This window comes from Harpia harpyja, chromosome 1 (assembly GCF_026419915.1).
Source record: "Harpia harpyja isolate bHarHar1 chromosome 1, bHarHar1 primary haplotype, whole genome shotgun sequence".
Taxonomy (NCBI): Eukaryota; Metazoa; Chordata; class Aves; order Accipitriformes; family Accipitridae; genus Harpia; species Harpia harpyja.
In genome coordinates, this window is record NC_068940.1 from 87,393,186 (window position 1) to 87,411,489 (window position 18,304).

The 18,304-nt window shown below is 37.8% G+C and overlaps 1 protein-coding gene across 1 annotated transcript in view; it reads left to right on the plus strand.

Annotated features, from left to right (window-relative positions):
• MALRD1 (MAM and LDL receptor class A domain containing 1) overlaps nucleotides 1-18,304 on the plus strand; it is a 296,040-nt gene that overhangs the window by 122,923 nt on the left and 154,813 nt on the right. The window contains exon 25 of the mRNA XM_052803955.1: nucleotides 1,354-1,651. Within this exon, the coding sequence (XP_052659915.1) occupies nucleotides 1,354-1,651 (298 nt within the window). The remainder of the gene's footprint in view (nucleotides 1-1,353; nucleotides 1,652-18,304) is intronic.

The following is an 18,304-nucleotide window of genomic DNA, read 5'->3' on the forward strand; positions in this document are numbered from 1 at the left end:
AGTAGTAAAAAGAAATAGAGATTAATCCTAAAAATGTGAAAATCACTATAGTTTAAAGATATACACAATATTTGACTAGACAAACCTCATTTAAAGAAGGATTTTAAGAGAAACAGAGTAGTTGCAGGACAGGAAATGGGCAGGTGAATAGAAATATTTCCCTACAAGAAAACTGACTTATAAAAGTTATATTTAACTACTTCATTGCACAGGAAATATTTTGAAAGTGAATGTAATTAAACTTTCAAAACAATTATAACACAAAGCCCTTGGTGGCTTTGTTAATCAATAATCAGAGAAAATCAATTAAATAGAAATGTGGTTTTTTTGTAAAAAAATAGTATATTTATGCAAGGCAATAGGCTGCAGGAGCCTATGAATTCCTATAGCACCAGGTAACACAAAGGGACGTGACTTTACATTTACGTGGGTATCATAATATTCTCTATTACGTTTTTATAGCCATAATAAATAAGATAGAGTTTTCATTCTTTAGGGCTTGTGCTATGCATTAAACTAGGACGAAATTTGAGCTATAGACATGTTCTTGCATATGATAGCATGAATTGCCTTCTTTCAGGTTCCTGCATCATTCTTGGAGATATTCTGATCTTTGTCAGAAATAAGATTTTGAACTAGGTTAAGTATTAATTTGATCAAATACAAGTATTCCTTTGTTGGTCTTGAACTGAAAATAACTGAGAGCACAGTTAATGGTGATGACTCTTCATGGTGATTTTTTGTGTGTTTTTTTTTTTTTTTATGTTCTGTATGTACTTGATCTTACTTTTCTACTTCGTAATTTGTTTCCCCCATTTTTACTAAAAAAAAAAAAAAATAAATCAGAGTTTTCTAATCCAAGGACCTCTTATGTTTTTTTTTAGCTATTGTTTTACATTTCTGCAGTCCAGGTAGAAGTTTTGCTCCCATATTAGAGAAGACTATTTTCTAATTACACACTCCATAATCTAGCACAAACACATTTATAACCAGAAAAGTGTTCAGTAAACTGAAGCTACTTCCCATTGTAAATGACACTGCTCCATTCCTCTGTTTCCTTATCAAGCATTTCATTCTTTTACATCTACATGCAAGAGTTACTCAAAGGGATGCAAGATCACCTCTCACAGTATTGTAATGCTGGCTTCAAAGTTTGGCTTATGGAATAGTTAAAAAATTTTCACTATTAAGTCTTCTTGTGTGCATTTTAATTCAATTGTTTTTCAATCAGTAAAATTAAGGGCTCTTCTGAATGCTACTAATGATGCTCAATTTAATAATTAGGGTAAATACAATAGCAGAATGTGTCTGAAGTCACCTATTGTATACTTGATGCTCTGTCCTTGCTTACAGGTACTTTTCTATTACCATATGTATGGAGCTCACATTGGATCATTGATTGTCTACCAGAGGACTACAGCGAAACATGAAAAAGTTCTCCTTAATCTTACCGGAAACCAGGGAAATTTCTGGCAGCGCAAGGCACTGATCCTGGCTGGAGATGGAGATGAAGATTTCCAAGTTGTCTTTGAAGGGATAGCTGGAAGAGGTCCCAAAGATGGCATAGCACTCGATGACCTCACGTTTTCCAGAGAGTGCTTAACATCCCAGGAGTTTTTACCAGCGGAACCCACAGCACTGCCTCCAACAGGTACGTTCCTGCTATGGACAAACAGTCTATGTAGGTCTGGAAAGAATGAAGAGCAGCGTTGCTTTCATTTCTTTGTCTCTCCTTCTGAAGAGAAATACAGTACATAACTTGCTAAAGACATATTGAAACTAACACGCTTTTAAGTAGCTATTTGAAATTGTAATACAGTTATTTTATGAACTAATTGTTTGGGTACTGAGTCAACACTTGTAAATCTGCAAGACTTATTGTCCAGCCATGTATACTTAGACAATATTCTGCTTAATTCAGTGGGATTTATTTATCAATAATTGTAAAATTTAGTTATTGTAAAATAAAGAGCTAAGGGTGGGACAGGACCAATATGGATATATTGCAATAAGGCCAGCAAGCTTTAATGCTTTTTGGTTAGTGGGAATTCCTACTGATACTGTTCAGGCTCCATATCCATCTTCTTCCCGCGTGGTGTTGTGCCAGCATTGGTGCAATTATTTGCACCATCCTCACTTACTGCACAAGGGAAATAAGACTTAGAAAAAAATTACCAAAAATAATAAAGTTCTGATGGGGATGGATCCAAATAACCCCAAGGTAAGAGCTGCTCCTGAAAGCACTGATGTTGTTCGTTGCTTGGACACAAATGATGAAGGAGAAACTCTTTCTGACAGCACAGGACAAATCTCTTTCCTCCTTCCACATTTATCACTGGAGCTACTGAAATGTTAACCCCCAAAGTGGAATTTAGGAGATGCATTTTTTTCCTGGGCCTACTACAAATTTCCTGCATGGCTGCAGCAAGTCATTTCAATAAAACAAAGTTAATATTTCCCAATGTCAAGGACTACGGGGAGAATAGATCATTAATTTACAGAGGCTGCTCTGCTTTGTTACTGCTGCTAATGAGTAGCCCTCCCCTTTAGGATATCATTAAGCACTGCTCAGGCACTGGGAAATAACACTGATGTGACTACATCAAACCCAAGAAATTACACTGTATTTTGTGCACAAGATAAGCAGGAAAGGCATTGGCAATATTTTCCAGATATATCTCTGATAAGTTGCCAGTTACAGTAGGTAGCATTGGCTTCCTACTTCTGTCAAAACAGTCAGGGAAATTTATTGCAAATGAGATTGGTATTTTAAAGTTCAGCTTTATATGAATGTTACCCCAAGAGGAACACTAGGTGAGATTTCTGATTCTTTATTTTTTATGTTTTCAGACTCTATCCTCTTAATGGTAGATGCAAGTCCCTGTGGCAATGTTAGAAACTTTAAAAGCTTTGGTTTTGATAGTAAAGGATGTCCCAAAACACTTTTATGATGTATATAATAAAAAAGCTACTATAATCTCAGGAAAAAGCCACCAGAGACTGATTTCTTGGTGTAGCTCATCTAAGATGTACTTTGCGAACTTTGTAGATTCACAACACTTTGAGATAATGGTCTAAATTCATCTTTATAGTGAACCATCTTTTCTATATCAACAGTTTTCACTTGTCCTGGATAAGACTTTACATTAGCCACTGAGGGTTCCAACTTACAGCTACTATTTAGCAGTGATAACTGTTTGGATCATTGCTTGAAATGTGGGCTTAGAAACCTGAGTATGAAATCTACTCCTGCCTACAGAAATGTTCTGAACAGTGGCAAAATGCATGCTGGAGGCTGTGGAAAGTTCTCTGTGAGGTAACTTTATAAACTAGAGCCAGCTAGAAAGACTGTGATGATCAGCTGCAGATATCTGGACTCCTAGACTTCTCTGCTTATATGCAGAGGCAAAGGAGAGTTTAACCAAAACTGAAACACTTGTATCCATTGCTCAAATTTTTTAAAGTTTCTGAGGATGAAGAACATCATGCAGCAGAGATTTGTTCCTTTCTTGTCTCCAGCTAGAAAGAACATTTGCTAAGAAAGTTGAAATGTTTTCTCTCTGAGAGAGATTTGTAGCTTTTGAGGTCTATCCTCATAACATGACAATGCAGAATTCATACCGATGCATATTTTTCTATCAGGTTAATATGCTTCCTCTACTATATTTGGACATTTGTTTCCTTTTCTCAGGACTTTCAGGGAATGTTTCCTTCATTTTAGGTACTCAAAATAGCACAGTGAATAGTAACTGTCATGTTTTCCTCCCCTTCTCTTCTCAGAAATGAAGTTTGATTATTCAGTGTTTTTTCTCACAGTTTGAACAGCTTACTTTGTAGATATTGTGACACACCAATCTGCAACTGGTATTCTGCAAACTGAACAAACCGCAACAAAAAAAAATCTGATACAATTCCTTTTTAATATCTTTTTTTTTTTAAATCAGAATTCATTGTAATGCATACAGCAAGGGAGATTCTTCTGAGTCTTATGAACAATATCACTGTGCAACACAAGTATGCTAAGGTGGTCTGTGCTTGTTATTTCTGCACATAGAGTGTTATGGCAATGGATATAGTGTAAGGACTAAATAGAATAGAGTTATTAAATGTTCCTATCTGTGACAGAGACTCTCACTGTTCAGAAGAATTGTTCCCTGACTCTATGAAAACTCTCTGAAGTTCTAAACATTAAAAAACCATACATTCCAGGGGGGGTGTTTTTCTTCCGGACAAACTCGCACTAATACTTAAAGGCTGAAAGCAAGCACTGGACAACTAGAAAAAAATCATTTTGAAAGTTAGCATTGTCATTTTCTGTAGACCGACAGCATGCTGTACGCTGTTCCCATGATGCTGCTTAGCAACAATGATGCTGAAGTGGAAAGCCACTGAAAGCCACTTAAAATGCTATGCCTGAGAAACCATAAACGTTATTTTAGGCTGGTGCTTATCAACTCGTCACTGTATGAATAGTGATATAAGGGGGAATATCAGGTTTTGCTCATGTCCTACAACAGCACTGTGTGTAGGAACATACAAAGACAGTTTTGTTCTAACAGTGTTATTTCTGCCTCTTGCTGTGTCTTTGCAGTGTGGCCAGATTCTCAAGTTAGACTCTGCCCCGTGTAAGGGGCTGCCTGTATCCACATCAGCCCAGGAGCAGCCCTTAGACACACTGAACCTTGAAAAGTTGTAATTCAAGCCTTGTTTCTGTATTGGGTTTGCGTGGCAAGGTTTTTTTTTTTGGGGGGGGGGTGGTGGTGCTATAGGGGTGGCTTCTGTAAGAAGCTGCAAGAAGAGATTCCCTGTGTCCGACAGAGACAGTGTCAGCCGGCTCCAAGACAGACCCATCGCTGGCCAAGGCCGAGCCCATCAGAGATGGTGGTAGTGCCTCCTCTGGGATAACGTATTTAAGAAGGGGAAAAAAACCCTGCACAATAGAGACTGCAGCCAGAGAGAGGAGTGAGAACATGTAAGAGAACCAACCCTGCAGACCTCAAGGTCAGTGAAGAAGGAGGGGGAGGAGGTGCTCCAGGCGCCGGAGCAGAGATTCCCCTGCAGCCCATGGTGGGGAAGACCATATTGAGGCAGGCTGTCCCCCTGCAGCCCATGGAGGTCCACGGTGGAGCAGATATCCACCTGCAGCCCGTGGAGGGCCCCGTGCCAGAGCAGGTGGATGCCCGAAGGAGGCTGTGACCCTGTGGGAAGCCTGTGCTGGAGCAGGATCCTGGCAGGACCTGTAGCCCCATGGAGAGAGGAGCCCATGCTGGAGCAGGTTTTCTGGCAGGACTTGTGACCCCATGGGGGACCCACGCTGGAGCAGCCTGTTCCTGAAGGACTGCACCCTGTGGAAGGGACCCATGCTGGAGCAGTTCATGGAGAACTGCAGCCCATGGGAAGGATTCACGTTGGAGAAGTTTGTGGAGGACTGTCTCCTGTGGGAGGGACCCCACGCTGGAGCAGGGGAAGAGTGTGATGAGTCCTCCCCCTGAGGAGGAAGGAGCAGCAGAAATAACGCGTGATGAACTGACCGTAAACCCCATTCCCCATCCACTTGTGCTGCTTGAGGGGAGGAGGTAGAGAAATCGAGAGTGAAGTTGTGCCCAGGAAGAAGTGAGGGGTGGGGGGAAGGAAGGTGTTTTAAGATTTGATTTTATTTCTTATTACCCTGCTCTGGTTTGATTGGTAGTAAATAAAACTAATTTCCCCAAGTCAAGTCTGTTTTGCCCCTGAGAGTAACTGGTGAGTGTTCTCTCCCTGTCCTTATCTCGACCCACAAGCCTTTCATTATATTTTCTCTCCCTTGTCCAGCTGAGGAGGGGGAGTGATAGAGCAGCTTTGGTGGGCACCTGGCATCCAGCCAGGGTCAACCCACCACAGTTTCCTCTGAAATATCTTAGACCTTCCTATGGACTTGGCAAGCTGGCACAATTGCGTAGGTCAGGTGGCATATTTTCCCCATACTTAACAACCCTATCTCTCCATTACATTTCAAAAATGCAGGACAGCTATTTTCTATGTGCTTTTCCCAATAGAAAGGAGTTTATAGTTTTCAAAGTCATGGCCTTTCCAGGAGGCATTCACATGCTCCTCTTCTTCATGCAGCAACCATAATTTCAAAGGAAGTTATACAATCCCCACAAGAATGTTCATAGATTAAGATACTGACTATGCCCACAAATGTGAGACCATTGGCATGAGTCATATTTTATACTTATATTTTTTTACAAAAGAGACATCATGGATTTGATAACAACTCCCATGATCAAATTTGCTTGTGGTCTCTCTCCTTTCCTTTCCTTCCCTTCTGAAGTGTTGTTACTGGCTATAAAAATGGCAGATCCCTCCATCAGAGTATCTGTACTACTTATCTGGGAATACAACAGCTGCCAAGGGCTGCCTCATCAGATTAGCAGGCTACAATGGAGAAAAGTGATTCCCAAAGACAAGAGAACTGGTGGCTGTTGACTTCAGTTTTGCAGAGAAGGCAGTTGTTATTTCCAACAAATTAAAAGAGATTCACTGAAGTGTTTCACGTTTCTTTAAGAATATAGGAATATTCACAGGAGATCACATCAAGGTCCATTTCATTTGATATCCTGTCTCCAATGCTGTCAATGAGATGCTGAGCAAGAACCAAAAAAGGACAGGCATATATGTTGCTTCCTTCTAATATTCCTAATATTTCCTTTTTAGGAGACCTTATGAACCAAATGTGGTTTTTCATATGTAGTAAACCTTAACGTATTTGCCTTCTGTATGGAGTCCAGTTTCCCTGGGAACACATTCAAAAGTTTAGCCGCCTCCTCTTTTTTGGCAGCACGTTGTGCAGGTCTGCTACTTACTGAGAAAGTGACTCTGTTTCCACCCTGTCTCCTATTTGATAATATCTTTTACTGAAAATGGTGGTGAACAACAGACAAACCCACCTACTCCATATTGGTCTCTATGCAATTGTCCTCAAGCAACATTACACACCGAAGGAGTTCCAACCTATTTCTTACATGGAAACTATTCCATATGTTTTCCTTTCTGACTTTCTAAAAAATCTACCATAATCTTTTGAGATTACAAAATCAGGTCTATGTAGAGTGTTTAGGAAATAAGTGAACAGTGGAATGATACTGTAGCAAAATGTTTATTTTTCTCTTTGCTGTCTTCCCCGATAAATCCGAAAGCCTTATTTGCTTTGCCCTTTTTGAACATTGGGATGATGTGTTCCTGGAGCTATCTTCAGTACTCTGCTGTGTCACTTTTTAGTAATGGCAGTGACTGGAGCTCATCATCCATTTGTGAAGAGGATTGCGGTGTTCTGTGTAACTCAATTAACATTGCATTTCATTGCCAGTCAATCAGGACGCAATTCGTTTGCTCAGCTGTGTCTGTTTAGCTCCATTGTAGTTGTATAAGATACCTGACACACCTGTTTGGGGCTGGCAGCTGTGTTATAGGGATTATAGGACAGTCCAATGCCCTGTAAAGGTGGCTGATGTCAGGAAGGCTGCCCAGTGCGTAAAAAGTGCTGGGTACTGTCACTTTAAGTAACTTCATTTTTACAAAATATTTTTCTTATTATTCATAGTTATTCCTATCTCATATCACCAGCAGAGTTTCTTAACTCATTACTCATGCTCTTCCCTGGTCTTTTATGAGTAAGCATTAAAGAATAGAGCCTTGCTATGTTTTTTTGGTTCATTGGTTGTTTTGTTTTTTGTTTTGTTGTTGGTTTTTTTTCCTCTGTTTTTGAATCATTTTAGCACAAATATCTAATTCACAAAAAAAAAAAAATTGTAGAATTCAGCAACATAGCTAAAATTAAAATAAATAAAGGTAAAGGAAGAGAATGGTCAGGAAATCAGATTTGCCAAAATGTTTTCATTTGAAATATTACCTAAAACTTTAGAGTGTACTTTAAAGACAAAAGGATATTGCTTATATCACTCTTTTGCAGATATAATTAGATTTATAAAAATTTACGGACACATAAATAGAAATAGCCTTGGCAGTTATTCTAACTAATATATAATTACAAGAATAATCACATTTTATGCTTCAGTGCATAATGTGATCTCCTACTGAAAAGAGGAAAAAATGTCTCCTTATGCACAACTAATCGAATAACAAAGCATTTACATCTTCCTTTGAAGCAACCAGCATTGACCATTGTCTGAGAGAACAGGGTGTAAAACAAATAAAGTAGACTGTCTAAAGCACTTTAAAACCAGTTCTGGGAAAAACAAACGAAACCCCACAACCCCCCAAAAACCAAGCCTATAAAGAGTACTCATAATTTCTGATATGCCCCTGAACTTTTGGAAGATAGAATATACCTATATAGTTGCCTTAATTGCATACAGCAGGTTTTGAAACTTTTTTTCTTAATCAGTACCTGAACAGAAGCAGACTCTCAGATGTATCTGGAATGAAATTCCATGCAAGTGGTATTTTTCATTTTCACCTATATAACACTATGAAAAGAAAAGTTCATCTTTATAGTCTAGACTTTTAAAAATAATAAATTGACATGTTTAATTTTTTCTCTCTCCTTCCTGGCACAAGATACAATTATTCCATACTTTTCAGAAAAATGGTGGAAATATTGTAAAATCAGTAGATTGGTTTAGTAGTTGGACATAAAGCTAATAGTAGTCATGCATATGGGTGACTTGAATTCAACTTCTACATATATTGTCTAGCTCTTGTGAAGAAAATTATCCTTTTATTGACAGTGAAGGAGACAAAATATATAGCCTGGATTTTCACATTGTACTTTCTGATTCTATGAAGCTTTCTCCAGCTAAATTCCAAGTCAGTGTAATTATAATCACTGTACTTTATAAATTTAATTGGAAATATCTGCCCTTGGTCCACCTATTTCATTCCACAGTTTCTTCTTTTTGTTTGTTGGTAGCTAGGACTCTGATTTATCTCCTTTGTTTTTGAGCTCTAGCCTTACCAGATTGTATGACGGTTTGAAAACAATGTGTCCATTTGCTAAACTAAAAAAGAATACCCATTTATTTATTCTAGCCTAATTTACAAAATAATTACAAAAATCTAGAATGAGTTTTAATTTTAAAGATATATTGGAGTTAAAACTAATGGTTTTCCAACATTCTGTGGGGATTTAGGATACATTTCTGTCCATAACCAATTGCAATATTTGTACATGTGATAAAATACAGAAAATTTGCAGAAGTTTCTCGTACTTTATTATAACTTTATCTCAAAGAAACAAAATGTTTCCCCTAGGTATTCCCAGACCTAATACCTTGAGTGTGAAAAAAAGCTCAAGGACTGTTTGGATCAGCAGTCAGAGCAGAGCTTGGATTGGGTCCGTAAGTTGTTACAACTCTAGAAACTGGACAACGGAACGTGATTAATGTCATCTAAGGTCCTAGGAGGTAGGGCACTGTCAGCAGTTTTCCTGTTTTGCAAAACAGTTTAACATCTCCCAAACTTTCTTTATCTCTTGGGTGTCCACAGACTGCTTTCTGAGAAACGTGTCCCAGAGCAGACATCCAAATAAGTATCAAGTCAGGAGAAATGAATTTCCAGTGCTGGCAGTTTGAAGTGAGTCTCTGAGCAGCAGGTGAGGGCAGGCATTTATATCTACATTCATAGTATGAACTGGTGATTCCTTTTGGCAATGACTAACTGGGATGTGGGAATAGCTTTTGTAACCAAAGGCAAATTGTTCTTAAAAGTGCAAAAGGATTTCCTGATACTATATTTATAAAGGAGAACCCTGTTAAAGAGCCCAGCTCATTTATTTTCTCCCTGCTGGGAGAGCTAAGTAAGAAGACTTTTACCAAATCTAAGCTTTCCCATGACCATCAGTGATACTGCCATTATCAGCTCAGACCTTTTCCTATGTGTTACATAATCCATATGCAGTGCCCACCTCTGCCTGGCTGAACTGAGAACATGAAAGCTCTAACCCTGCTTTGCATTCCAAGAACTAGCTAACAAATTACTCTTACTTGAGTGTAATTATTACTTTTTTCTCACACATTTAAAAGTAGAGAAATAATGTTGCAGTACAGGGCATTTTTAGAAATATTGAGTGTTTTTACTATTAAGTTAAGTCTTGCAACCGTAAAAGTGATCTGAAAAAACACTGTATTTCACAGTATCTATACCTATTTTACCTTTAGTGCAGTACACCTTTGCTGGGCATTTGAGTTGTCTAGACATTCTGGAACAAAATTTCCATGTGTGGTTAAGACTGCAGGCATATGTGTGCTTCTTTCCTCTCCCTCTCTAACTGTAGGAATCAAGCTGAACTAGAAATGGTTTTCCAGCACATACTTATCAATAGTCACTTTGGACTGTATTTTACTTTCCTAGTTACAGTGTTTACATTTTCAATATGGTATACATTATACATTATTTTGCATAAAATAGTTGTAAATTTTATTTGAAAGCTCAGTTTATATTTTGTGTTTTATATCAAGGAAGATTTGAGGCAATTCACTGCACAACTTCATTTTCATTCTGTGATTTATTTTGTTCTCAAATTTTCAACAGAATATACTTCCCAAGTAGAATGTTATTGTAGATTTCACAAGATACCTAACTATCATAAGATGTGCCTGCATTGCTGTTTAGTGGTAGGATAAACAAAGATGATAAATAAGTGGTAAAAAAGACCGTTAACTGTCAAAATGTATAAAGCATTCCTGAGTGTGGAAGGACCACACTTGGTTTATGCTCAAAAGTCAGATCATCTCCTGTGCCTTACATGAGAAGTGATTGAAGAAATGGAAATTTTAAAAAGTGTGGTTTTGATCTCTGGAAACTTCCAATGATCCAGAATACCAGCAAAGGTTGTGTCACCAGTAATCACAGAAGCTGTCCTCAAGAAAAAATGATGGGAATTTATTGACTGAGGCTGCATGGTCTTCACCGAGCATAGGTGAAAAAGACTAGCAGATTTTGCTCTTCAGCTAGACTGGAGAGGGAATATGTCAGTAAACTGGACAGAGCAAAGATTCTTTTCTCCACCTTTCTATTTTAGTAAACTCTTCTTTGTTTGAGGAAAGCCCTTAATATTTCTCTGCTGTATTTTTAGGTATGTGAGTGAAAAATAAAGTTGGGGGGAAGGGGAGAGATAAATAAAACCATCTTAATGTGCATAATGAATCTTTAGGTAAAGTAAATACAAATTTTATCAGATTTATCCAAGACTTGAAATATTTAGAGTGGGATTCAGCTTCAAGTTAAGACTCAAATCAGATGTCATGTACATCTAGGTGTACTCAAGATGTGTCAGGCATCTAAACTCCAATTACAGTAGATGTACTATATTGCTTTTTTGCTGCCCAGCCACTTGACACAACTGAATTGCACACATAAAGGCATCTATCGTTGTTTGTGATGGAGCAGGGTGTCTAGGAAATCCCCACAGTGCTGACAGGTGTATAAGAGGATGTATGGAAAGTACATGCCCTTCAGGGATTGTAGCTGGTGACAAGGAATGATGTCTTACACATTTTGAAATGCTATGTGTGGGCAACCAAATAAAACTCCAGGTTTCCATTTTAGCATGACATGATCACTCTTTGAAGTCCAACGATTGTTACCAACCAGATCCCCATCAGTTTTAAAGGCAACTTAGACATTTAGCTTGCCTACGTGTAAACATAAAGGTGTATGTCTCTTTGTGAGCTGATTGCCATCTAAGTTTTTATTTTAGAACTCTTTTTGACATAGTTTTATTCTCATCGTCTCATACAGGTCTCTCTCTTTTCCTAGGCTGGTTTAGATTTGCTTTGTCAGAAATGTTTTCTGAGTTGCCTTGCCGCTAGGTTAAGGAGAAATGACTGCCAAGTGATGAGCCGTTAGGTTGACGGAGTGACGGTGCTGGAAGATATGGAGTGTTTCCCATAATGCTGGTGCAGTATCTCATCTATGGGATGTGACACGCACTTGTTTAACTGTAGACTAAGCAGTTGTTGTGGGATGGCGGTGCATTATGTCTTCTCCCTATGCCATCTGCTCCTGGTCATGTTCAGTGGCTGCAGCCTGCCACTCTGGGTGGCTCTATTAGCATTTCCCTTTCACATGCGCCTCACAGAGATGAGATTTTGTCTTCATTAGATTCTTCTGTTCTATTCTAAATCTTCTCCCTTTGAAGTCCTCTTGCTTCTTTCATCTGCTTTCACAAGGTGTCACCTCAGGCCTTCAGCCTCTCCTTTTGTTGTCTCTACTCAGACCAGTCATCGCCATTTTGCATGTGAAACTACAGTAAAACTATTGCACACCCGGATACTGCAGGTATTTGAGACTGAGGCATTAAGGAGACACTAATTTAGATTCAAGACATTAGACTTACGCTGAATGGTCTCTGACAGGTAATACTATGGAAACTAATGCCTCCAGTATCACTGTGCAAAGGTGTCACAGCAGAGGTTGAAGATGATGGCTTATACCAGGTCAGCTTCAGAGGAAAATTTAAAAGGTCAGAATACTGCCTTTGAAATACTAGAAATTAAGAGATTAGAAATAATTCATAGCTGTTATGGGAGAAGGCCTTCAGATATGCTTTCTTGTTTAGTCTATGTTTACTCTGAAGATCTTTTATTTTTTTAAGGACTTTAGTGTAATTGAACTAATGACAGAGTTTAATATTCTGTGTGTTTTATCCAGCACTGCCATTTTTTACAGACACCTAGTACAAGATTTTTATCTTGATAAAAGTCTTTATGAATTGACTATATAAAGCTTTATATATGACATCTTTACTTTGATGCTATTACAGCTCAGCTTGAGGATATGTAAACATCATTTACATATTTTGTCAAAGACTAGAGTGTACCTTGTTTGACAGAAAGGTTTCTGAACTAATATTTGTATTAAATGTCATTCCATAAGGCTGAATTAAGTTACAAGGTCTGCTACTAGCACAACAATAGCCAAAGGTTGGTCTTCTAACAGATGCCTTTGCATTTATGTAGGTTATGATATTTTCCAGTTTTCTGTTTATCGTCTATGTTTTATGGAGCTATTTGCAATTATATAGAGTTGTAAGAAAAACTTTTCCAAACACATGAAGCATTTTCCATAATTCTGCTGCTCAAATTCTACTGTTTTTTTGATTCCAGATCTTTTCACTAGTTGAATGTATTCTTAAATTTGTAGAACAATATATTTTATGAGCACATATTTTGTTGAACATTATCTGGAGCACTTTGTGTAACTAGATAGAGAATGCACAAGCATTTTAAGATGTGATATCAAAAATTCTTTTATTAACATGATGAAAACTGACTTGAGAAATTATTTTCTACAAAAATCAACCTATTGTATGCGATGAATTTGGGGATGATGTGGTAAGACAAAGTGTTACATCAGAAGAAAATTGATACCAATTTCAGTGAATGAGACCCAGAATGTCAATGTAATTTTTTTTTGGTAAGAGTAATCCTAGTTTTCTGAAGAATTATAGTAACATACTTTTATTCTAAATATGTAATAGCTAACCAGATAGAGAACTGAGTGAAACTGGAAGCCGAAACACAAGTTTTATACTATGATAAATGATCATAGAATAAGGACCAACAAAAATGAATGAAAGATTAGTTTCTGAATCTCAGTATTAATTAATCCAGGTTGTTCAGCTAAAATATTTTGAGACTCACAATCATCATTAGTATGCATACTTCATATAATTAACTAGTTAATTAAAACAGTTTAATTGCAAGCATTAGTTGTTCTTCTTTTCATATGTACTGAAGATCACAATGGACATAACAAGATATGTTATCCTAGAGGGAAGGACAGCGGAGAGAAAGGGTTGGGAAAAAAAAATCTTTAAAATGTTATATTCTTCTATTTTAGATGAAGGAAGGTCTTGCAAAGCAAATGTTTATCTAGAAAAACTCTTTGTGTCTAAATTTGACTTAATAATTTCTCATTTAGCAAATTTCTAATTGAACTTTTTAAAAACAGAAATGTGACATTCATCAACAGGAATTAACTGTGGCCATTTAATAGCCAATTATGAATAAAAATTAACAGCCTGTCCACCAGACCAGGAGTTATATCTACTTTGTCCCTCCCAAGAGAACACATACTTGCGTTTCTCCCCTGCATATCTATATACACAACCACTTGCACAGTCCTAGAGCAAACACTGACTTCTAATTGTCAAACTGTTTGAGGCTGTAAACTTGGGAAACATGGCTGAAATATCTCTCCTTATGATATTTTGACATTTTTCATGTTTCTGCAAGAAAACCAGCACACACCTAAAGGCTCTGTGCAAGCGGAACATCTGTTCTAAAGAAAGTATCTCCCTACTGAGAAAAAGCTTAACAGCTACACTGGTCCCCTTTCAAGTGACAATATCAATAGCAAGTTATAATTATTCTATGATGATAAACTTAGGCATGATTTTGGTCATAAGCTTTTAAGCCTACTTATCATTTATTCACAATTCTTAACACAAATGTTTTAGTGGTATATATAAAACCTAATTAGGATGATAGATAACAAGTTACTTTGTCTAGTGATCAGGAATAAACAGTAGCTGACACAGCAAATAAAGACTCACTATTCAAGAGAGAAACTTTATTGTTATTCTTAACTTTTTTGCAGTAGGATAACAAATCCTCAATAAATACTATCTTAAGTGAAAATCTTGCCTCTCTCTTCACACAAAGAGGAAAAGATCCTTTCTTTAGCAGAGCTATTGCTGTTCTGTTGTGCCAGGCAGGGACAGTGATGGATTCATACATATCCTACAGCTTACTCCCTTCAGAATAAATTTCTGTGAAGGATGCTTATGTGATTCTGTATACTGACTTTTACAAGATGTACAGATGCATCCAAATGTAAACGCCCAAGAGGATGACTTCCAAGTAGATGCTATACATTGGTCTAAAAGCTATTCCAGTCATGAAGCTAAAGTAGTAAGGCTGCTATAACCCAGCCTTACTACAATTCTTTCCTTCTGTCCCTGAAGGACCTGGGATTGAGACTCCGAGTTTTGAGAGAAGGTTTGCCTCTTAGTGGAGATAAAGAGTTCTAAGAGCTGAAATTGCTAATTTGAGAGCCTGGTTAGCCAGGCCAGTATTCAGTATTCTAGTGCATACAAAACATGATCTACTCATTTATGAACTTTGAAAGACTTGGAGATGTATTTTAGATTTTTAAAAAATCTTGAATTTGGGTGCTCAGCTTCAAATTAGTGAGACCTAGTTTGTCACAAAACAGAAATGCCACGGGAGAAGTCTTTCTCATGGTTTTGTCACAGCCATGGATAGAAAATTATTCTTCTGTGTTTGGAATTTGTCTAGTGTTGTGTGGCTAGGCTTCAAAAGAAGGTTGGCATAAGAAAGTATTCAGCTTCTGTTGGACTTTCAGGTGAAGGTTTAGGCCAGTTAAATATGACGGGTTTGAGTAGTACTGGGGTTTGGGTTTCAGATCTGTTTGTACTTTCTTCTGTTTCCCTTAGCTTCCTTTCCAAGTGGAGGAAAGCTGAATGGCAGAGCTTGCATACAACTCAGTGTATCTGAACTGGTCATGAATAAATTTAGGCTAGGTACTAACAGGGTCCCTTATCTGAAAACCGAAAAATAGCCTTTTGGTAGCAGCAATGGAGAAAGTTACTGATTATATTGAAGGCAGAGGAATTGCTTGAGATTGTTGCCTTTCATAAAACTGAACTAGACCTAGTGATTTGAGCAATTTCCTTTAAAACCCAGGTTCCTATGCAGTGGGATAAAACAGTTTCATCAGGGCTCTCTTTCCGACCATAAACTTTTCTGCTGTTTCCTTGTTCAGTCAGTTGCTAAGCTTATGTGCTGCTATTTGCTTACCTCAAGAGTGCTACTAAATGTGAACATACTGAATCAAGGTAAAGTTAATAAAGCTATTATTGCTTTGGGGAATAAATGGTTGTGCTGTATTGGACTAATGTTAAATGAGGATAATCAATAAAAAGTGATTTTGTCTTAATCGTTCATGCTGACTGGAAAAAAATAAGGAACAGGACTACTTAGTCATGTTAGGAGACATTAACAGTATAAGTGACATTAGAGCGTACAGGTTCCAAACGCAATTGTTGTTACTTGCAGAATCTCACCTCAAACCACCTATGCTGACTTTATAGGTATATTTCTTATCTTTTTCTTTCGTTGTCTGAGAACAAACATGACTGTAATACAGAGGAAAGGGAAAAGCTGACCATATTAGAAGCTATGTTTCCATGAGATACTGAGTGATTAAGGAGTTTGTTGGTATCTTTCCCTTCCATCAAGCATAATCCATTTTTCATTTTTCTATTGACCTCTCCAGCGGAGGCTTAAAGGTGTGTGGAAGGTTTTTCAAGACATCAATAAAATCTTTTAATCATCGTGTTCTCTTCAGCTCACTATAGCATTCTGTCTAATATAGATAGAAAGTTTTGTAATACCATATGGTAAATACAGTAATCCTGAAACTTATTCCTTCTGAGCAATGAGAGATGAAGGATTCATAGGAGTTATGAGATTCAATTTAATCAGTTTTGAACTTTTTTAGTTTCTTCTGCACCTGACTCTTACTCAAGGTATTGCTAAAGAGTTTAAACATAGCTGTGTTTAAATGCTCCAATTGTTGATAGAAATTCTGTGCAAATGTTTCTTGCAGCTCTTTTTTGCTTTCATCCCATCTGTACATAACTGAGAATATTCCAGAGCAGTTTCCTTTGTAATTTACATTTGAGTTGTTGAATATTAATACTGATTTAAGGGAATAGATTGACATTCATAAATAGTAGAGATTCCCAACTGATAATAGATATACATAATTTGTTATCTTCCCCTTTGAATAGTGAACAGCCTTATGCCAATTTAAAGCCATGCCTGGACCACCTCATAGTGTCTAACTTGTCAAAGAAAATGCCAATTCCTGGAAGAGATATCTGAGGTTCTGTGGACATGTAATACAATCACTCAGTGACTATTTTGTAGTTTTACTGCTTAAGCCATGTCTTTTTTCATGCCTTTATTTGCCAGAGAAGGGGTTTCTAATAGTACTTTGGTTTATATTTCCAGCTGTGGAATCAGCGTTTCTCAAGTTCTGGGCCCTCATGTCCACTGCCTTCTCTCACCTAGGTTAGATCTGTCCTGGAGAGTGTCCTGCCCTCTGGTCTCAGAGTCAGGGCTCTGACTGTAAATGAGAGCTGCTTGGTCAGGCTTTGAGTAGGATTTGAGGGAAGCGTTTTCCAGCTGTCACATTTACTGAGCACAGCCTGGCAGCTCCGGCAAGTTGTACAAAGAGGATTTATCACTGCACTGCAGCTCTGCCTTCCACTATATGCTTTGGGCAACAACTTGGAGTGTGGTGGAGAATGTGAAAGGAACACGTATTCCAGTGCAGGCAGCGAAGATCTCTCCTTCTTCAGCCTGAGTTATAACATCATCATATGCTTTTAGTTCACTGTCTACCCAGGATTCCTTTGGTCTCCTTAGAGATATTCCCTTCTGACTTACCTCAGCTATCCAGAATTTGTGCACTCCATTTCTCATGTTCAAACTGTTCTGATTTATGGGCTTCTGCTTCACTTCAAGCCATCTTTTAGATTCAATCTGCAGATTTTTCTCCCATCAGAAACATAGGCAGTGAAACCACTGACCAGAGTCTGCACTAGGCACCAGGAAATGCAAATGCCATACCTTCTTCCACGCTTCAAACCACCAGGTAAAAATTGGACCATTAAACTGGAGGTCAGAACTAAACCACTTTGAGCTCTAAGGCAGAGATGTCATCAGTTATACATCAGTTCAGGTTTTGGTAAAAGCACTATAACATTTAGCTGCTCAGGCAAGGTGTCAGTGTAAAATTATACAATGCTTCTTAGGTGAGCTGTTGAATTGTACTTCTAAAGGGCATGCCACAACTTGGAGTCAAGGCTGGAGATCTTCAGAAGGCAGCTTGACTGGCTTCCTTCCAGATCTGCTGCACTAAGATATTCTTACAGGGCAATGGGGTTGTATGGCGGCTTTCTGGTGGTGGAGAAAGCTGGAGATGCAAGACTGAGTTTAAACCTTTTGACCTAAAAATGCATACTACTACTAAAAGTCACAAATGAAAGAAAAAAGAAAAAAAGATTTTTAAAATGTTTGACATATTTTTAGGATTGTGGATTTTATACCTAAGGAACATTTCTTCTTTCTGTGTCTTTGCTAAGGAGTTCAGGCAGTGAATACTTAGGTTTAATTTGTTTGAGCTGGAACATGTTCATTTTATTTTATTTACTGAGAATAAACTCAGGTGAGTGAGTTAAGCTTTCAGGTTAGTTAGTATTTAATCCTCT